The 22715-nt window shown below is 38.4% G+C and overlaps 3 protein-coding genes across 4 annotated transcripts in view; all 3 read right to left on the bottom strand.

Annotated features, from left to right (window-relative positions):
- LOC106872241 (BRISC and BRCA1-A complex member 1) overlaps nucleotides 1-22715 on the bottom strand; it is a 32464-nt gene that overhangs the window by 8296 nt on the left and 1453 nt on the right. The window contains exons 2-5 of one of the 2 annotated variants that reach the window (XM_014919151.3): nucleotides 6109-7217; nucleotides 3500-3558; nucleotides 2092-2212; nucleotides 951-1057 (exon numbers count right to left, since the gene is read on the bottom strand). In XM_014919151.3, coding sequence (XP_014774637.1) covers nucleotides 951-1057; nucleotides 2092-2212; nucleotides 3500-3558; nucleotides 6109-6507 — 686 coding nt within the window. In that variant the 5' untranslated portion in view covers nucleotides 6508-7217. Of the gene's footprint in view, nucleotides 1-950; nucleotides 1058-2091; nucleotides 2213-3499; nucleotides 3559-6108; nucleotides 7218-22715 lie in introns of those variants that run through there. The other variant, XM_089354580.1, reaches the window with a different exon arrangement.
- On the bottom strand, nucleotides 13799-17169 carry LOC106872243 (caspase-8). Its single transcript, XM_014919155.3, has one exon. It carries the CDS (start codon nucleotides 16948-16950, stop codon nucleotides 16246-16248), a length of 705 nt encoding a protein of 234 aa, XP_014774641.2. The 5' UTR covers nucleotides 16951-17169; the 3' UTR covers nucleotides 13799-16245.
- On the bottom strand, nucleotides 14134-14904 carry LOC149134526 (caspase-7-like). The gene has a single exon (XM_089354570.1). It carries the CDS (start codon nucleotides 14902-14904, stop codon nucleotides 14134-14136), a length of 771 nt encoding a protein of 256 aa, XP_089210696.1.

The following is a 22715-nucleotide window of genomic DNA, read 5'->3' as shown; positions in this document are numbered from 1 at the left end:
CATCGCACCCTGCATGTATATATATGTGGATATTTTACACCTGACATACTAAATGCCTGTATAATTTTCAGTAATGTAAGGTGTGACAATGTTTCTCAAATAAAACTTGTAATTCATTTACAAAACTTTTTTTATGTTGCCATTCTTTTACAATTCTGCTAGAAATACTCACCGATACCAATGTCTGGTTTGAAAGAAGAATACTTTGCTCCATTTGAGGGTGACAACATTTCAGTTGTTGATGTTGAAAGTCTGACAGATGACAATGCAGCTATCACAATTTCATCATCATCATCAATCACAGCTGCATTGTCATCTATCACAATTTCATCATCATCAGTCAGCTGACAATGCAGCTGTGACTGATGATGATGAAATTGTGATAGATGACAAGATTGAGATTGATGAGATTGTCAGATCTGAGGAGGAAGCTCGGTATAATTTGATGAACTTCCTTGTGTCAAGCAAATTCACTGAGAAGGTTTTGTCAGTTCAGGACTATAGCAGATGTCATTTCTCAGAAGTGAATTGGTCAAGTTTGAAATATGTGAGCAGAAACTAGAATTGAGAAGTCTAAGAATAAACGTAGCAAAGACAAAAGTCACAGGAGAAAATTTTTCTGATCTCTACTATCGTCAGGTAAGTGGCCCTTTTTGATGTAAAGGAGAGGTGTAAGCAGGAACTCTATACGAAATAGTGTAAGCAAGAGATGAAGCGAAATCACAGACTGAGTGAGAAAACATAAATGTGCAAGTGTGGCTAACATTAAGAATACTCATGAAATGAATTCTTTCAAATAACCAAAATACTCTGTAGAAATAGTAGACAGTCCTTTGTAATGAAGCCTTGTAAAAAAAAAAAAAATGTTACTATTAACATGTTTGGAGTTACAACCTGATGAAAATATTGGTAGAATATGGCAGAAAGATACAGATTAGACTAGTACTTACATAGTCTTCAGCACGGACCCAACATCAAGATTTGAACACTTGTAAGTTTCATCCAAATTTTCCAACAAATTTGCAATTTCCCTGGGGTCATTAGTAAAACTGTGGTACTAAAATAGATGAGAAGAAAAGAAATGGTTGAAGAGATGGCATCCCTAAAATCAATATTAGTTTTTTTAATGCAGTGATTGAGAAGAAGGGGTGGCTAGGGTAGTGTTTAACCAGTAGCTCAGCCCCGATCCAGTAAATCTGTTATTAAACATCAAAGTCAGAATCACACAGCAGAGTTGGATAAAAGTATGGTCCATGAAAACGAAAAAAAATACAAGCTCAGAATGGACTGTCAGAGAGAACACAACCTGTCTAGACTGGACAACCATAGGAAACATATCCTGTCTAGACTGGACAGCCATAGGAAACATATCCTGTCTAGACTGGACAGCCATAGGAAACATATCCTGTCTAGACTGGACAGCCATAGGAAACATATCCTGTCTAGACTGGACATTTGAGAATCTACACGTCGAGATGGTAACATTGTTTCACATACATTTAACCTGACCCCAAAAGGAAAAATCTACATCAGTCATGCACCACATGTGGCCCATGGGACATTCGAAATGGCACACCTAATGAAAAATTACCTTGAAGGTGTTTGTAGTAATGCAGCTCACCTGGTGATGAGTTATGTCCAATGCAATCCACTCCTTAGAAAGGGCTGTCAAGTCTGCTCTACATGGTCACTTGAATTGCTAGAAATAACAGCTTAATCTACATCAAATTACAACCTACCAGCCTCAAAAAGGATGGAAACTTGGAATCCTAAATATAGAAAAAGGTAAGATCGTATATGGAATGCCTTGGACCATAGGTTTGATTAACCAGAGCAGGACTAACGCTAAACAACAATATATGTAATTAACCACTGCATGCCAGAAGTAAAGTGTGTGTGTACACTTTCAAATGATTCTTCATCAGGTTATATTTTGGGTGCAACATCTTCAATGGAAAGTGATCTGCTCAGGTAGAAGTGAACTGTGTTGTAGGACACCCACACACACACACAATATGGCCTACCCAGACAGCACTGTTATGTGGTAAAACATGCACAAACACACACACATTAATAAGCAAGGTGACCTACCCAGGTGGCAGTATCATGGAGTGTGACAAAAGCAAACCGATGATGGTTGTCTAGTCTGTGTTTACTTTGGACAAATAAACCAATTGTTCTTTTGACCAGTTGAAGAGTAGAAAAGCGATCTCTGAAATATTAAAAAGAGTTTTACGATCTTCACCAAACATCAGAACTGATTGATCAATCAACATGAAATTGTCAAATAAAATACGACCTAAAATATGTTGTCATCACCATGGCCACCACTGTCATTGCTGTCCATGCTGGCACACTTTGCCACAGTCTGATAATATTCATTCAAAGTCATTATCCTCCTTAGAGAACCAAGTCTTGCTTCTACGTTTTATTTATTTATTTTTTTTTTTTTGTTGGGGGTCAACAGTTGAAGGTCCTGTCTCTAACCACTTAACAGAGTGAAATGAGTAGAGTTTAGAACTGAACTTTGTCTTCTTTTATGCTACATTTCTGGGAATAACCTCTGTTAATTTACTCTCTGCACCCTTCAAATCAAAGTAACAAGGCTTGGAAGGATATAAAAAAGGTAATTTGATGATTTGGGTAAATAGTTTTTAAATTAATTATACATCACAATTATGTAATTATGCATTTGGTGTTGTTTATCTTAACGAAAACAGCTGCTGAGCAAAATAAAAGCAACATGTAAAATTTATGCTTTTCTGCTAAATATGAGACTAGAATATGGAAGATATTGCAAGCAAGATGTTGTCTCTCTTCCTCCAGCTGGGACTAAAGAAAAAGAGATGATAGTGTTCCACACGTCAGTAGTTTGGTAAGGGAGTAAAGGAGGTTAGTTCAACAGATGATTCCATCTCAGTAATTAAAGTCCATGAATGATTCAGTAATGAAATGGAGTAGCCATCTCTATGGTAACAACATTTTCTCTAAAAAAAGGATTGACTCACCTCCCAGAATATTGGTTTCTGCTTGTTCTCTTTCTCTAAATACTGGGGTAGCTACATACCCGCCCCACCTAAGACAGTCATCGTTGATCCTTGCATCACCACGTCCTACTGTGTCCCAGGGAGCCATCCAACCCTTTCAACAGTATTCAGATGACTTCTGTGTCAAATGTAAAACTTATTTATTCACATTGTTTTCAATTAATCATGCATTATCTCATAGCTTTGAGATTTCAACAATAAGACTGTTTACTTTTAGAATGACATTGCTGGGTAGGTTTGAGAGGCTGGATATGGTTGGTTTGATCAAGAAACAAATAGAATATTTGGACCCTGGACATGGCTGCTTTAAATGCTAAAAGATTCAACACTTGTATTAATTAGTGCTATTAATTAGTGTCACTAAGCTGTGGTCGTAAATGTGTATCATTGGAGAGTATTACTGATCTTTGCTATCGAAGTGTGGTGAAATACAAAAATACGTTTAGACTTACCCAGCTCTTGAAAGAAATTTCATCCGTTCCATTTCTGAACTGAGATCCAAACACAATACCTGTGTAAGAGGAGAAAATAGTATGGAGAAGAAGGAGAAAGAGAGAGGAGGGGGGGAGGTAAGAAGACATGTGAGAAGGAGGTGGTAAAACAGTAAGTATGGTATAAATCAATTAATAAACAGAAAACCAAGGAGAAAAAAAACAAATGTATACCCATTCAGAAAGCACACTACATTTGAGGCTTCTCATGTTCAACTTTTCTCTCAGGGCGCTTACACTCTGTCGTGTCTGCACACTGACATTACCCATCCAGCAGATCATACTAACTTCATTCCTTGCAAGCCTCTTTGCATCTCCTCAGCATTCATGGCCCATGTTTCACTGCCATGTTGCATGGCTGTTCACACACATCATACAGTCTACCTTTCACTCTGAGTGAGCGGCCCTTTGTTGCCAGCAGAGGTAGGAGCTTTCTGAACTTTGCTCAGGCTACCCTTATTCTAGCAGCTACGCTCTCAGAGCATCCACCCCCCACTACAGTATTGGTCACTTAGGTAGCACAACTTTGCAACTGTTATCATTGACTTTCCCTCTGCAGTGGACTATCTTTCAATATACAGAACAATGCCCACCTCTTAGCTTTTTATCTTTGTTCCCAACAGAATGTATCTTCATTCTATGTACAATATGCTGAATCCGCTAGCATTCAACTTCATTCTCCCCATCAATATAGAGTGTGCTGCATCACAATTCTTTCCCTCTTCTCACCTTGATACACCACTGAACCACTCTTTCTGATTATGGATTTACCTAAAGAAGACCTGCTGATCCAATTAGATTTAATTGGACCCCCCACCCCACCACCATCCTCCTGCTGCACATATTGAACCACAACAAATCTCATTGATGAGGAGCAAACTTTCCACTCCTCTAACCAATATTTCTCCAATGATGGAATATTTGATTTATGGAGTCTTCACTCGATACGATGCTCCAAGAGCTGAGATATCCCAGAAACAGCTGCCAGGGACTACCTTTACCAGTTTATACCATTTTTATCATTCGTTATGTAGTCAAATTTTTAGATTGAATCAAATGAAATCAAATCTCCTGGTCCTGCCCCCACTAATCCTTTGCCTCTTCACATTGCTTTCACTGAGTCAAAGGGAAGCCACCATTAGCCATTTTTGAAATGAGACATTTACACAACCACAACCGCAGTTCTAACTGGAATTTTGGTGGCACATCTATTTAAGCATTCAGAACACATACCTATTAGTATGAGTCATCTTGACCTTAACCTCTTATATATATATATATATCTAGAGAGAGAGAGAGAGACAATGGGCTTCTTTCAGTTTCCACCTACCAAATATAATCACAAGGCTTTCGTCAGCCTGAGACTACAGTAGAAGATACTTGCTCAAGGTGCCATACAGTAGGACTGAACTTGGAAGCAAGCTTCTTACCGTTCAGCCACGCCTGTGCCTATCTGTAAATAAACCAACACCAGTTGTCACGTAAACACAATCACACATATACACGACAGGCTTCTATACAGTTTCTGTCCAAATCAATTCCCAAGACATTAGTTGGTGCAGGACTATAGTAGAAGACATTTGCTCTGGGTGGTGTGTCGTGTGACCGAACTCAAAAGACACAGAGTTGTGACATGAACTTCTTAATTCCAAAACTAAACATGACATTAGATAATTGTTTTACATAAAGGAGAGAACAAAATAATTTTCTCTAATTCTGTTTAATCCTGTGGTGGCTTTAAGCTAATGACAGTCACGTGGTGATGTATATATATATAGAGAGAGATATTTTGCGTATGTAGACAAAATTCTTGTGTCTGGAGTTACATTGTACGTGTTTTGTTTTTTTTTATTATTATTCTATGTTGTATGTTCAGCTTTATCTTAAAGTAATATTTTCTTTATATCTAGTTTAATGTTCGAGTTTTTACAATATGTGTATAGTTAATTTTGGAACAACGTCATTAATTCATGAGGAGAGGGCGCAAGTTGATTACATTGACTGCATTATTTGACTAATACTTTATTTTATCAACTCTGAGAGGGTGAAAGGCAAAGTTGACCTTAGCAGTATTTGAACTCAGACGTTAAGAGACGGAAAAAAGTCGCGAAGCATTCTGTTCGGCGTGCAAAACGATTCTGTCAACTGATAAGACAATAAAAACACAACATACACATATAATATAACGATAAAGAAAACACAATTTCTAATAAAACAAACAGAAAATATAAATTCTATCCCAGACAAACTATGACTCAACAATACTTATGATTACGGTCAACATTTCAAAATATTTGTTTTAGGAATAAATATTTTGTGGGTCATATCTTTTGTTTTTGAAACATTTACGATGGTTAAACGTGTAGCTAGAACAACAGTAACAATTACAAAACACAACTCCCAGCTAACGAGGGAGCTCCTATGCGATCGTTCACCCTGTTAGAAATAGCAACTACATTTCTTTTAAATCGCATGCAACTATTAAAAGAACGGAAAGAACACATTGAACAGAATAATCCGAGGAGAAATGGAATGGTTAAACTCCAACAACAATTACTGCTACTACTTACAAGTTTCTCGGGACAGTTAACACCGGCGCATATTTTCGGGATGGCCACATGTTCCGAGTCTGTTTGGTCGTACTGTGTCCGTCGAAGGTCAGCAGGGAAGTTAGTAGACATCAAATTGCTTGCAGCGGATGTAGGTCGACATCCGAGTTTCATGGTAGTGTCCACCTCTCGTAGATTAGCAATTAATGACGACGCCGATGAACTGGAATTGAGCGAAGTAGCAGAGGTACAGGAACCAGACATCGCAGAAGATGGACTCGAAGCCGTGGTCGACCGTCCTGGCAACTCAATAATATCGTATTCAGGCAGCACACTTGCCACCAATTGGGCCTGCAGTTTCATTTCATTTTGTTCATTTCTCTCGGAATTTTTCATGTCGTGGTCTTCACTATTATCCATTTTGAAAGCTCAGACATTCCAGACTTGACGTAAATGTCGTGGTGGTCACACTTGCCACTTCTAATATTTGACAAAAGAAATTTCTTCACCGAAATTTTACAAGAGCAAAGGGGAGACAATCAGTGTTTGACGAAGAAAAATAATTAAGAAAAGCAAAAAAAAAAAAAAAATTTAGATTTTTTAATAAATAGTTTTAAAGAAATAAATTGAATTTAATGGAGAACAACTTCATCTGAAATGAGTTAATGTTTACAATATACACCGGCATGAAAAATCGCCCCCCCCCCTCCTTTTTTCCCCTGAAATTTTTTCAGCGAATTCCTGTTTTCGATGACGGAGATTCTGAACAGGCCGAAAACCATTTTTACAAAATTTTAAATCCCACCTCCCTACCCTATATTTTTTAAATTTTAACTTTTGTTTTTAATTGTTTTTTTTTCAATCGACGTGGGAAAATATGGAGATTAAGAAGAAGGGGTAAAAATTAGTTGATTTCAAATTTTCTACGAAGAAACTCCAAAATCGATTCATACAACCCTCGCCACTTCATCCCACTGTCTAAAAGTGAAAACGAACGGCTTGCGTGTTTGTGTGGGCGCGTGCGGATGAACAGGGAAAATATGCTAGAAATAACAGCCGAATCTCACAAAACTGCGATAACATAATAAAAGAAATATATAATCAATCTGCTCACCTTTCTGCAAAAGTTTCTTTCAGAGTAATTTCCCGCAGCAATATGACAAAATGAAATGAAAAAGTTAATTTTTTATTTAAAGAAATTCTGGAAATTTTTCTTCGCCGTAAATCCATTCATTTCTCGATAAATAGATTCGTCGACGCGAGACCATTTCATATGCATCAGATGTGGTGTGCAAGAGATACGACTTCACTACTATGGTCATGTGCTGCTTATGGATGAGGAGAGCTGTGTGAAGGAGTGCCACTCCCTAACAGTGGAAGAAACCCGTGGAAGAGGTAGACCCAGGAAGACATGGGATGAGGTGGTGAAGCATGACCTTCGAACGTTGGGCCTCACAGAAGCAATGACAAAAGACCGAGACCTCTGGAGATATGCTGTGATTGAGAAGGCCCGGCAATTAAAGTGAGATCACCATACCAGTGTCACATAACCAGTCCATTTAAAAAGTACCTTTGAATCGTTGGGCAACTTTCCATGCTTGAGGAGACCCATTGAGTCAAGTAAAATCAAAATCACAATCACAATCAGAATCTCAATCAAATCGAAATCAAAATGGAAACTGAAGTTGTGGCAGATGCCAGTGCCGCCTGACTGGCTCCCTGTTCCAGTGGCACGCAAAACGTACCATCCGAACATGGTTGATGCCAGCCCCTTGCCCCGAGTGGCTCCAGTGCCAGTAGCATGTAAAAAGCACCATCCGAACATGGCCGATGCCAGTATCACCTGACTGGCTCCCATGCCGGTGGCACGTAAAAGCACCCACTACACTCTCGGAGTGGTTGACGTTAGGAAGGGCATCCAGCAGTAGAAACCTTGTCAGACCAGATTGGAGCCTGGTGCAACCTCCTGGCTTGCCAGTCCTCAGTCAAACCGTCCAACCCATGCCAGCATGGAAAACGGATGTTAAACAATGATGATAATCTGCTATGTGTCATCCATATATATTTAATATGCTATACGTATCTGTATAAACCCTATTCCACTATTGATTATTCTACAACATATATTCCACTGTTACCTTTTGTAATCAACTCACAGACAGGTAGCATGTCTTCAACTCACACCTGTTTACTTTTTACATGGTATGAATTTCTTGATTTAAGGAGAACAAAAAAAAATCCCCAAATATTTTGAAATTGCTTGAAAATTCAGAAGGCCAAGGCGTGTAGGGGGGGGGGGGCTCCTCATTTCTCTACCAAAAGTATTGTTCATTGGGAACTTTTGCCATGAAAGTTAGTCATGTTTATGATATACATTTGTAGCTTTTGCAAGGGATATGTCAATTATGTTGTAGATATGCAACTTTTGCATCAACTAAACCAGCGATCCCTTGAAAACTTCTTTGAAAGTGTATATAACCTGTTTGTAAGATCATGGACCCAGGTTTAAAGAAGCATATATTTTAGTAGTTTTTTATACTTACACTCGTACATTTATGAAATGAGGAAGAGTATTTATTATAGAAAATAACAATGTCAAGAAACAAGTAAATCATTGACTACTACAGCTTGCTTACCAACCACATAGTTCTGGGTTCAGTCCCACTGCGTGGCACCTTGGGCAAGTGTCTTCTACTATAGTCTCAGGCCAACCAAAGCCTTGTGAGTAGATTTGGTAGGCGGAAACTGAAAGAAGCCCGTCGTATATATATATGTATATATATGTGTATGTGTGTTTGTCCCCACAACATCGCTTGACAACCGATGCTGGTGTGTTTAGGTCCCCGTAAATTAGCGGTTCGGCAAAAATGACCGATAGAATAAGTACTAGGCTTACAAAGAATAAGTCCTGGGGTCGATTTGCTCGACTATAGGCGGTGCTCCAGCATGGCCGCAGTCAAATGATTGAAACAAGTAAAAGAGTAAAAAGAGTAAACCTATGATATTTGGGAAGTGACAAATGAAATTTTATTTTCCTGTTATTTTGGCATTTTTATTTGATTCCCATGCTTTCATTAGCAATCTTCATCATGCTTCCAATTGGAAAAACCGAATATTCACACATACAAACCAAAATGTAATTATCACAACGTTTAGTAAAACTCCAGTCATTAATGGTAATTCAGGTATTTCTATTAGGTTGGTGCATAATTACTGCGATTTTTTTCAATAAATTTTATGCAACAAAAAATTTAAACAAAACGCCAAGTAGAAATTGAAATAGATGGTGAACATGCTCCGAAATAATCATTTAAAGATGTTTTTGGTTATAAAGGTTATTATTGTTTTTGCTGAATAAAATTTATTGAAAAAAAAAAAGCCGCAATAATTATGCACCAACCTAATAATAGCAAGGATTTCAGAAACATAGGAATAAAGAGTAACCTCCCCTTATTTTCACAATACTTGTAATTGAATGTATATTACACGCACATACATACACATATGTATTATGCACATACATATGATAAAATGTTAAGTTTCTGTGCGCGCAATGATTAGGTCTCGAGTTTATGACGATCGAATAAACAGCAATTCTGTTAAAAAAAAATGTATTTCTTTATTATTAACAAAATATGGAATGTCTCTACTACGAACGACAGAACAGGTAACTCACACAACAATAAGGAGGTGAGTTGCTGTGTCTCTGACACAGCAACAATAGAATCCACTGGAACAGTTTAATTGATTCTAGAAGTTAAGAGATTTAGTTGTGCCGCTACTCCCGTCGTTCATTCTCCTCTTCACTGCCACAGACACTGATCTTTGCTTCTCCATTCTGTCTGTAAGCTTCTGGCTAATATACGACAGTTGTTCTTGTCAGAACAAAAATTCACCAAAGGTGAATTTTTTTTCTTCTACCAGTAAATTGAATGGGTCGTTAATTATTGGCGACGGAAGCAGTATTAGTACCGAAAGGTAATCTGTATATCCAGGGTCAGCCCTAGGGTTGCTGGTACCCCGCTGACGGTCGTGGAAATTTCTTTGTTACGCCCTCCTTGGCGCCTCTGGTAATTGCCCGAGCTGCCGGTACTTTGAACCGGCCCTGTTTATGTCCAACATAATGCGAATGCCTTGTTAGAAAACACCGAATATTGCGTTATTAGCCATGAGGGAACTTCTCAGATAGGTTCACCAAGCGCCTATAAGAGAGGATCTCTCAAGTCTAATAACGCAGTATTCCATGTTCTAACAAGGCATCCACATTAAGTTGGATAAACGGGTTGCTTTTTCAGTGGCTGATGTTTTTATGACAGCAGCAATATTTGAGTGGTTTGTATTGCTTACTGGTTTCGATTCCCTGTTACACAAACAGTTTTCGTCAACTGACATAATATAACAGGTACGTATGTACTATGATTGTTGAGTGTGGTTTACCTCTAAATCTCTGGCTTGAACCGCAATTGAAAAATGTGATGTTGAGACTACCCATCAAAGGCGACTAGAAGTGGTTTCTCCTTGAGCGGGTAGGTATAGACATATATTTGAATATAAAGAGATTGAAGATTCTTAGAATCTTTGGATATATGTTTATAGATGTCTTGTTCAAAATGCTCAGAGATAAAAAAAAGTTATTAAAATTACGTCAGATTATTTGTACCTGGTCACAGGAGTAGTTGTATGGAGTACGAGAAGATGGCTCAGAAGGTGGGAAGCGTCATGAAGTTGTCGCTCGCCAAAGGAATTATGGGAAGGATGGAGAAGAAAACGATTACCTATAAGGTGTACTCGTTGAAAGGAAAAAAGGCAGAAGTGGAAAAGACGCTGAGGGAACGTACATAACCAAAGGAAGAAGATATGGGACAATGGTCGTCCAATTTAGGACAGTAGAGGAGGCTGGCGAGTGTGGCGGTGAAAACAGAGGAGGTAGTGCTTCTGCCCACATACCTTGGAAGAAAGACTTCCAAGGTGAGGGTAGAAGTAATTCCACTGGATATAGAAGTGGCTCGGGTAGCGGCAGCTGTCCTTGGTGGAAGCGAGGAGAAGGTGGCTGTCCTCCAAGCCACAGAAACAGAAGGAGGAGGGTGGAAAGGAAGGACACTTGAACTAATTATTCAGGTGGAGGAGGGTCAACGGGAGAACTTGGCAGAGACGATGACGTTGGGGGAAATCGTGCTGAGGGTGCGGGTAGAGGGCAGAGTACCACGTTGTTTTAAATATGGCCAAAAGGACCACATTAGAGCATACTGTCCTCTACAGAAGATTATGGCTGAAGATGGAAGAGAAAAGAGAGGAAGAATGGAAAGTAACAGAGAGCAGAAGGAGAAAGAAGAAAATAAGAAAAGACACTGAAGATGATGTGGTACCCCAGTCCAACTCCATCCCACCCAAGACCACTCAGACCCCCCCCCCCATAGACACCAAACCCACCCCCTTTCCCCACAAGAAAAAAGAAAGAACAGACAACACAAAATTTAGAAGACCCTCCCTCCCGGTGAAAAAGGTTACGAATGCATGGCGGAGAGAATGGTGTCACTAAATGATGGAGAAAGGGGAAAAAGGATTGGACTGAAGGAGAAAAAGCAGTTCGGACCCAGAGGTGGCGAGTGGTGTTACTCAGTGTGGGGTGAGTAGCACACTCTTCGTAATATCATTTTCAGATATCATATTTTAATTTGTTATTCGTTATATCATATTTTATTTTTATATTTTTAATTGTTATATGTCCCCACATGTGTTGTAGTGTCCCTTTCTGGCAATTCTAAAAGAAATAAAGAAGCTTGCCTCCCAACCACATGGTTCAGTCTCACTGCCTTCTGCTGTAGCCTCAGACTGATCAAAGCCCTGAGTGAATTTGGTAGATAGAAACTGAAAGAACCCCGTCATATACACGCCTTTTGTGTTGCTCCCACACCACTGCTTGACAACTTGATACGTCTGGTCCTATAACTTAGGGCACCGGCAAAAGGGATCGACGAAATAAGTACCAATCTTAAAGAAAAAACGTCCTGGGGTCAATTCATTCGACTGAAATTCTTCAAGGCAGACCCAGTGCTTATCGTCACTGTCTACAATTTTGTTCCAAATGCATTCAAAGTTGGTAACGGATTAACTTTTCTACACTAATTATGAAAATGAAATTCAGTTTCCCTATAAATTCATAACTAAAAGCTTATTAGCCTTTAAAATTTGCAAAATTTTGGTATTTTAGCCAATCAGAAGCGAGTATTTTACACATCAACGAGAAGTTCTGTTAGCTGATAGCGAAGAACGGTCTCCATAGTAACCAAAGATGCTGTGCATGCCCACAAAATGTAAAATCTCCAAATTGAGTGTCTGGGCATGTTTGAAGTGTGGAAACAAACGCCGTTCCATGGTTGACTCTAATCTTTGAATTTATGTGGAGATGATATGAGAAAGATAATTGAATTTATTAACTCCTAGAGTGTATGACAAACTTTCGTTCTTGAATTTTTTAAACTAATAAAAGCCTACTTTAAGCAAAGTTTTTACTTATTTTTAGCAACTCCTGTTGGTTTGCTCGTAGCTTTTACATATTTAATTTGCTCGCCAATGTTTTAAATGTTTTCCCCCGTTTACAGTAGCGAGTTTAATGTTATTGCATACAGGTACCCCCTCCTCCTCGTTACTGTGACGAACGCGCGGTTTGATGATTGACTGAAAATGATTAAACCTGTAGCATTTACGCAAAATTTTTCAGAAATTAATGAATGACAAATTCGCGTACTACTAAAGCAGCGCGGTCCCGAACGCGCAGTCGTGAGTGGTCGATCCTAACCCTAACCCTAAACACGTATTCATTTGCACACGCGGGTTAGGGATAGGGTTAGGGATAGGGTTAGGGTTAGGGACAGGGTGAGGGGACAGGGTTGGGGTTAGGGACAGGGTTAGGGATAGGGGACAGGGTTGGGGTTAGGGACAGGGTTAGGGTTAGGGACAGGGTTAGGGACAGGGTTAGGGATAGGGTTAGGGTTAGGATCGACCACTCACGACTAGCTAGCGCGGACGCGCGACTGCGCGTTCGGGTCCGCGCTGCTTTAGTAGTACCGAATTTGTTTTCTCATAAGTGTCAGAAAAACGGATATTTTTAAATAAAATTTTCTGCAAAAATCTTTCAGATTCGTTAGTTTACGAAAAGAGAGAGAAAAAATGGCGGATGGTCACTGTGACACACTTATGTTGCAAAATGAAATTTGAAGTTATGTAAGAATTAGTACCCGCCGAGCACTTTTTTTTTTTTTTGCATTAAAGTTCAGTATAATTGCAATTTTCACCATTTAAAAATATCCATTTTTATGAAAATTACGAGGAAACAAATTCGAATGAGGTGGACGACACACGTTTATAGTTACTTCGGGTGTTTTATATACGTTGTATGTTTCGATCAATTTGATATCTTGGTCAAACATCAGAAGTGTAAATAAATGATATAACACACTTCTCTCAGATTTATATTCAAAGAAATCTTCCGAAAACCAAATTGCATTATATTCATCCCAATTTTTGTAAATATTGTTTTATAGGTCACCATCTGACATAAAAACTAATTTTCGACGGTATTCGAGAAATTCCTGTAAATAACTGCCAAATCATGCACGAGAATAAAGAAAAGGACTCAGGCCTTAAATAAAGATTGTTTAGAGGTATTAAGATGGTAAAGTACGGTGAAGAAGAAGAATAACAAAAAGCATTCAATTCTATGATTCTGTTTATTTAATGCACGTTTGTAGCGGAAAATATATATGGCCATCACCAAATGCATCAATATATATATATATTTAAAAATATAGCATATTTAATGAATCGAACAAAGCTTATAATCATTTTAACAATTACATATAAAAAAAATAAATGGAAAATATATTTATCTTTTTAGCAATTTAAGTTTTCAGTAAAATATGTAAAAATTTACGTTTACGCCTTCTTAATGTTGCATGCTTGTGTGTGAAAGGGAAAAGCATAGAATTTGTCAAGATGAAAAAGTACTTTACTCTCTTTTAAGGAGCCTGTTCTATGTATAATAAACTACATTTGATTAGCTGGAGGCTCAAACTTGAGTTTTTTAGTTAACGTCGACATAATGCAAGGCATTTGTTTGCATTCTTTGAAATCAGGCGCCTTATCGCTTTCAAATTTCTTCGCAGCAACATGCTTAGAAACAGCTGTTAAAAGTATCATCATTTCGTATGTGGTGCCATATTTTATCAGAATTTTACTTAGGATGTTAAAAAACCACGACCCTTCATCTTCATTTTTAAAAGACGAATAATCAGGACACGATGAAAAGTAAAGCAGCGTATCTTCCTCAAGTCGATATTTTGAAACTAGTTCCTCGTTTGCATTAACTTTCTGCTGGTCATCAACATTTATATCAATCTTACTTCCTCGCGATGCTTCCACAAAAATCAATTTAGGTACTCCGATTAAAGATGAACATCTATCGGCCTTCAGATAAGAAAGCAAATCGTGAACCTCTGCCACATCCGCACATTCAGGCTTCGTTTCATCACTTTTCATAATTACACACAAAATGCAATCAATATCTTTGATATTAAACTCTTTAGAGACCTCACACATTTCTTCGAATGTGTGTACTTTGATATCTGTTTCATTAAATCCAAGTACTCCTAAGGCATTTCGAATGTTTTCTACTTCTTTTTGGAACGGTCCATCCTTGAAAATGTAGGCTACTCTTCTCTTTTTTTGTGTCATAACATAATTATCGAAATATTTCTTTATATCTTCCGCGGTTAATTTGTTTATAGGCATTTTCGAAGAGCCAGTCTTGAAAGACATATTGACTTTATCACATAAGCCAAACTGTACTTCCTGGTAATCAGCAGTTTCTCTCAGCTCACGTCATTTACACAAAGGCAAATTTCAATAAATCCATTTCCTTCGTTTTGAAAGATATGTATCGAATATTTCATGTATTTCCAAAGTTCAAAATCAGTTTAAGACTCAGATGTGTGAGTAGTAATCATTTTAGGATTTTGGTCCCTTTTTGTGAATTACCAGCAAACAATCGGAGATAGGGCACACATGGCGGAGACCTAACCCGCCCCTTCTACTTTATTTTCTAATTTAAAAAAAAAATTTTTTAACGGAAACACGTTTTCGGGTTTGATTTCGATTCTGAAAAAAAAATTGGCAAAAATCGCAACTTCACCCACCACCCATTTCTTCATTTTTCAGAATTTTTGGGGGGTGGGGTTGAATTACGTAGAAAATACGGAGATTATATAATTCTGAACAAAAATTGTTTGTAAAATTTCAATTTAAAAAAAAAAAAAACATCTCTCCCTTCCCGATTCTACAACCTTCAAGCAAGCTATCCACATGCTAGAAATAACAGCCAAATCTCACACAAACTCTGTTTCCCTTTAACTTCCAGAAATTTCGATATACACAGCGATAGAGGGGTCGGGTTATGTCTCCGTAATGAGACCAGCGAAAATCAAAGCAATATTTGCTGTGAAGAGACAATCAAATCCAAACACGACAATCAATTAAAACTCTCCCACCCCCTTAATGAATCGAATGTCCGAAAGAAGTTGTTTTTCGTAGACAAAATATAACATCAATTAACATAATCTGTAGGACTTTATTAAGAATGAATATTTTCATAAGTTTTGATTAAATCAAAGAATCTATTCGGTCAGCAAATAACTCGATTTCCCTAAGGACCAAAATTGAGTAGAATTGTTTAGTACAGATTATTTAAAAGATTGAATAAAGCTTTCGTCATTTTAACAATTAAAACAAATGAAAAATACTAGATTTATCCGTTTAACAATTAAAGTTTTGGATTTGTATTTTTTATGCGGTTTTTCTATTTTATGTATCATACATGTAAAATACATTAAAAAAATTACGTTTTAGGTTTCAAAAGTCAAACTACGTTTTATCTTGGTGCTACGCATGTGTGTGTGTGAAAGGTGGAGCATCAGAATTTTGTCACCGTAAGTCTCAGTAATTAAAATGAAAAACATATTCCATCTTAGCAGACCCTCTATGGCGAAGGTAAAGAATACGTACACCAGGTGTTTAGGGTTAGTTGTAGGGGTTACGCCGAAAACCGGTGGTGTATGTATTCTTTACTTCCGCCACCTTCTATAAAATAAACTTCATTTAATTCTAATTACGTTCAAATTTCAGTTGCTTCGTTAACGTTGACATAATATAGGGTATTTGTTCACGGCCTCTGGTTTCCTCTTTAATACAGTTAGAAACAGCTGCCAAAATTGTCATAATATCATACGTGTTACCATATTCTTCCAGAACTTGCTTTAAAAATTGCATAAAATATGAGCTTCTTGTGCTATTATTGTCAGACGCACAAACGATGAGCATATCTGCAGTGCGTGGAATTGTATGCTCTTCTTCAAATCCAAAGCGGTCAGCATCGCATTTTTCGATAGCATTTTCGTCCTTCGAACAAGGAGTTGTTACTACAAAAATTAATTTGGGTTTACCTTTTAAAGATGGCACTTTTCTAAGTATTTCATTTAACGATATAACACTGTCGTATGTTCGGATATAATTTCCTGGGTGCATATAACTTAGAAATGCACAAACAAAGCAATCCACGTCACGATCCTGAAACACTTCATCAAACTTTGATATTTCACTGGTTGACATATCAGTGTATTCAGTGATATTATCTGCCAGAAATCCAAGCCTTATTAATGCCTGTTTCAATAAATCTTTGTCTTGGGACGAAGCATCACGAGTTCCGTTGTTAGCGAAATTCGCATTGCTGAAAATATGGGCGAAACTGTTTTTTGTCGGCATTGGATCGTAATAACTATAAAAGCCCATAACATCTTCCTCCGCCGCCATGTTTAAACGTTTCACCGATGCACACAATTGAGGTCGTCACCCGCAACGGATTAGTATCAGTCAAATAATTGTTTCGAATTCTGACAGCAAAGCCAGCAACGTTAAGGATCTAGGGTGTAGTCCGTTACATGGATTCCAGTGCTTAAACGGTACTTTTTTTTTATCACCCTCGGAAGGACGAAAAGTACAGTTAAAATGGACAGAATTTGAACTCAAAACATAAAGAGCCGGAAGTACTTCCGCTATGTATTTTGCCTGACGTAATAACAATTCTACCAGATGACCATGCTAAAGAGGTACATTCAACCATTCTTTCACAGAGTGTGTATATAAGTACCAGTTGAGCACTGGGGGGGGGGATGTCGTCGATGTAATCGACTTAACTACTCCTGTATAGGAGTATAAAGATTGCACACCTCTGCCAAGCCAACGTCAGAGAGAAGGCTCATTAGCACAGTATGAATGTCGAGCTCAAATTCACAGCCCCCACGTCAGACCTTCGGTCGAGTGAACATACTGAAGCCCTTGCCCTGCAGTGATCGGAACATGGGCGTCTCCCCAAGTGTACCAACCCTTAATTTTGTTTCCCTATGTTCTTGAAAATAGATATTTTTTCAGGAAATTTTCTAGAAATCAGCTTCAGATGAGGTAGATTTCGTTTATAATACAATTTGTTGTGAAAAAGATTCTTCCGTGGGTGAAATTTGTTACAGACACCTTTCAGAGTGTGTAAATTACGATTCTATTTGAATCTGATGTGTGTAAACGGAAACGGTGAGCACACACACACACACACACACACACACACACACACACAGACATTGCAATTTTTTCAAAATTTCAAATTCACTGATTTATGGATGTATCAAGTAGCATTTGATATAGACAAAGCGTTTCATGCTGGTCTTCTCCATAAACTCTCTACCTTTGGCATAAGTGGAAAGGTCTTTGATGTTGTCACTACATTTCTTTCTGGTTGTTGTGTGTCACTCTGGACAACATTACTTCTGAGCATGCCATCATCAATGCTGGCGTTTTTTTGTCCCAAAGCTCTATAGATCCAATTCCATTACTCTTTTTAGATGAATGATCCATTCTGCCAATGTTCTTCAATCCATCAATGTTTACACTGATGATGACATTATTTTGGCTTTTTTGGAAATCGCTTTCACTTGACACGGCTGGAATTTGGTACTAGTCTTGGGGGTGGATCTGCAGGCTATTAAAAAGTGGGGTGAGAAATGGCTAGTAGCTTTCAACCTTGGCAAGACCAAACTTGTCTTTCAGTAGGAAACATGACCCCTATCTTTCTCTCATTTACATGAATTACAGGTGTGAGGTATCACATGATGAGACAATCAAACCAGTTGGGGAAAGGTCTTCTTCGAGTCTGCTTGGTTTTACTTTCTCACCTGAACTTTCTTGGGGTTCTTACAATCAGTTGGTTGGTCTGCTTCCCATAAAATTGGGTCACTGTATTGGTCAAAGGACTAGCTCACATCCGAGGCCATTTTGTATCTTTACAAGTCCAGAATTTGTCCTTGTATGGAATACTGTTGTCATATTTGGGTAGGTGAATCATCTCTGGTACTTATATACACAGTCTGTAAAAGAATGGTTGAATGTACCTCTTTAACATGGTCATCTGGTAGAATTGTTATTGCTTCCACTCTTCAACTTTGCAACTCTTGTCACATCAACATATGTTATTGTCACAGCTCTGATTGATTTTCTCTTTAATTCCAGATCACTTTGCGCCCTCTTTTGCTGATTTCAAACTCACAGCATCTTCAACCAAATGCTGTTGTGCTTCCGTGAATAAGGAAATCTTTTTCCAGGCATAGATTTTTTCCTCAAACTGCCAGACTTTAGGACTCTCTTCCATCTCATTATTTTCCCCCTTCTTAGGACCTTAACTCTTTCAAATATAAACTAGGTTCATTCCATTCATTTCAATTTCTCCTTCAAAGTCTTTTATTCTAAGTGAATGCTCACTTTGTTTAGGACTTTCCTATAAAAAATATAAATAAATAAATGTGGCTATTGGAGAAGCATAGGAGTTAACAGAAAGATCTTAAATTTTGTACATTAGCTGAGAATATCTATAACTGATTGCTAAAATATAGCATGTAGTTGTTACAAAATAATATTTGGTTAAATTGTTCATTTGGAATCACAAGCAGAAGGAAGAATGAAATAAAGAATTATGGACAATGGAATGTGAAATCATGCAGAGTTTGAGTAAGTGGAGAATAGGGGAAGCAAATAAATATTTCAGAGACGTATACAGAATGTTTATGAATTTGTTTTGCAAGATTCCTGATGTGAAGTCGTGTGTTCAAACAGATATTGTTGTATTTCGGGATGGTCATTTTATTTATTTATTTTTTATCAAATAAACACACACACACACGCACTATATATATATATATATATATATATATATATATATATATATATATATATATATATATCCTCATCATCATCGTTGTTTAACGTCCGCTTTCCATGCTAGCATGGGTTGGACGATTTGACTGAGGACTGGCGAACCAGATGGCTGCATGAGTGAATTACAATTGAGGTATGCATGTATCATGTGGGTGTTCTATTTGTTGACCAATCACCTTTCAGAAAATCATGCCCCACCCGTCAAACACATCATTTCAGATGTGTTTGAGATTTGTGCTCATTTTCACTAGTTAAGCAGGTTAGTGCCAAAAGCTTTGCAGAATTCTGATGGCATTCAAGTAAGAAATGTCTCAGCTCTCACCAAGCAAATCAAGAAAAAAGCTTCAAAACTTTTTGACAGTCTCACAACTTCCAGGTAACTAATGGCCAAGCAAATTCACCTGAGTTGGTCCTTACATCCTAATTTTGCTACCAGGGAGCATTTGATAATTCATGCCTTCATGCTCATCTTTCCCTTAATAAAATCTGTTGTTAAACGTTTACAACTATGAAGGTGCCTTAGTGGTTACTGTATTCGACTCACAATTGTAAGGTTGTGAGTCTGATTCCTGGTTATGTCCTTCAGCAAGACACTTTATTTCATGTTGCTCCAGTTCCCTCAGCTAGCAAAAGGGATTTGTACCTGCATTATGAAGGGCCAGCCTTGTTACACTCTGTACCACACTGAATCTCCCTGAGAACTACATAAGGGTACACGTGTCTGTGGAGTGCTCAGTTAGTATGTGCAACCAGCTTAATCTCACATCATGATTTGTATAGCATCAACTCTGACAATGGTAACAAGAAGAAAAAAATACCATTGTGTGACAGATTGACAGTCACTAGATATTTTACAGTTGTATCCTTTCCAATTAGGCTCCTTTGAAATATGTTTGCAGTTAGTATTATTACTAAGATACCCATCTCAGATTGAACTGGGTCTGACAGACTCATATCCCTCGTATATACTTTCCTCATCATCGTCATTTAATGTCTGCTTTCTATGCTGGCATGGGTTGGACAGTTTGACTAAGAACTGGCATGCCAGGAGGCTGCACCAGGCTCCAATCTGATCTGGCAAGGTTTCTACAGCTGGATGCCCTTCCTAGTGCCAACCACTCTGAGAGTGTAGTGTGTGCATTTTGTGTGCCACTGGCACTGACTACACTCTGATGGTGCTTTTTATGTGCCTCCAGCATAGGAGCCAGTCAGGCAGCACTGGTATCAGCCATGCTCAAGTGGTGCTTTTTTACATTGCACTGGCATTGGCTACAACTACAATTTCATTCAGTTCAACAGGTCTTCTCAAACACAACATATTTCCCGACGATTGAAGAGTGCTTTTAAATGGGCCAGTTATGCAATACTAGCATTGGCCACAGCTACGATCTCACTTGGCTTGCCAGGTCTTCTCAAGCACAGCATATCGCCAAGGGTCTTGGCTGCTTATCATTGACTCTGAGGCCCAACATTTGAAGGTTGTATTTCACCACCGCTTCCCATGTCTTCCTGGGTCTACCTCTTCCACAGGTTCCCTCCACTGTTAAGGTGTGACACTTCACACAGCTGTCCTCATCCATATGTAACACATGACCATACCAGCACAATCGTCTCTCTTGCACACCAGATTTGATGCTTCTTATGTCAAACTTTTTTCTCAGGGTACTTACACTCTGTTGTATATGCACACTGAAATTACACATCCAGTGAAGCATACTAGCTTCATTTCTTGCAAGCTTACACATGTCCTCAACAGTCACAGCCCATGTTTCACTGCCATGTAGCATGACTGTTTGCATACATGCGTCATACAGTCTACCTTTCACCCTGAGCGAGAGACTCTTTGTTACTAGCAGAGGTAGGAGTTCCCTGAACTTTGCTCAGGCTATTCTTATTCTAATGGCAATGCTCTCAGAGCATCTACCCCCATTACAGACTTGGTCATCTAGGTAACAGAAGCTATCAACTACTTCTATTTTTTTCCCCCTAGCATGTGACGGAAGCTGTTTTCTGCACATTTTCAGTGTTTATTGCACCTGTGCACATTTGCCACACACAAAAACTATCTTCCAGTTAGCCTTCCTTTGATATTGCTGCACCTCATGTCCATAGCTTATACCAGGTACATCTTATGGAGTTTCTACCTACACCCTTTCTACAGATCGAGCAGGGCCATCTACCTGAAGGGGTTTGTGATTTGTCTACCTTCCTATTTATTAAGACTTAGGTTTTTGCTATGTTGACTCTAAGGCCCTTCAATTTTAGACCTTGCTTCCACACCTGAAACTTCTCTAGTTCAGGTAGTGACTCAGCTATTAGAGCAAGGTCATTAGCATAGAGGAGCTCCCAGAGGCAGTCTGTCTTGAATTCTTCTGTGATTGCCTGGAGGACTTTGGTGAATAAGAGGGGCTGAGAACTGATCCTTGGTGAAGCACTACTTCTACCTGGAATTCTTCACTATACTTGTTGCCACCCTCACCTTACTGACAGCGTCCCTGTACATGGCTTGTACAACTCTCTCACCAACCACTCATCTATCCCTAGTTCCTTTATTTCAGAGTATTTTATTGTCACTGTTATATATATTACTCTTCTTATTTTCATTAGAAGTAGTGTGTCGAGAAGACACTCAACAAGAAATTGAAACAAAAGTGAAAAAAGAAAGACAAAAATGGTTTCAAATTTTGTCCCAAAGCCAGCGATTTTAGGGGAATGTATTTAGTCAATTACATCGACTCCAGCGCTCAGCTGGTACTTTCTGTTTACCATTTTGGTAAATTTATAGTTTCACAACAGACTCGATTTCGGTAGTAAATAATTTTTTTCTTCTGTGGCTTTTTTGGGTGCAATCGTCTTAGGTGACCTCGTAAGCTATTGGAAATGCATTTTTTTCTGCGGAAAACGGAGGGTGTGTGTGTGTGGGGGTGTCGGAACCTTGGAAATTCCCCTTTTGACCCCGTCTTCTGCGTTTTTTTGCTTTCATTGCAATCGTCTTAATTGACCTTATTTCATCGATCCCGAAAGGACAAGATGAGCTCAGCAAAATTTGAACTAAGAACTTAAAGAAATATTGATGAGCATTTTTTCCGACGCACTAACGATTCTGTCAATAATAATAATAATTCTTTTCTACTCTAGGCACAAGACCCGAAATTTTGAGGGAGGGGGCCAGTTGATTAGATTGATCCCAGTACCCCCGAAAGGATGAAAAGCAAAGTCCACCTCGGCGGAATTTGAACTCAGAACGTAAAGACAGACGAAATACCGATTTATTTATTAGGAATAAAGCCCTAAACATAGATGGGGACACCACAAGT

The sequence above is a fragment of the Octopus bimaculoides genome, chromosome 7, assembly GCF_046866305.1.
Source record: "Octopus bimaculoides isolate indiv1 chromosome 7, ASM4686630v1, whole genome shotgun sequence".
Classification (NCBI taxonomy): domain Eukaryota; kingdom Metazoa; phylum Mollusca; class Cephalopoda; order Octopoda; family Octopodidae; genus Octopus; species Octopus bimaculoides.
This window is presented reverse-complemented; position numbering and strand designations above follow the sequence as displayed.

Coding starts and splice junctions, on each gene's coding strand:
- LOC149134526 (XM_089354570.1), bottom strand. CDS start 14,904: ATGTCTTTCAAGACTGGCTCTTCGAAAATGCCTATAAACAAATTAACC.
- LOC106872243 (XM_014919155.3), bottom strand. CDS start 16,950: ATGGCGGCGGAGGAAGATGTTATGGGCTTTTATAGTTATTACGATCCA.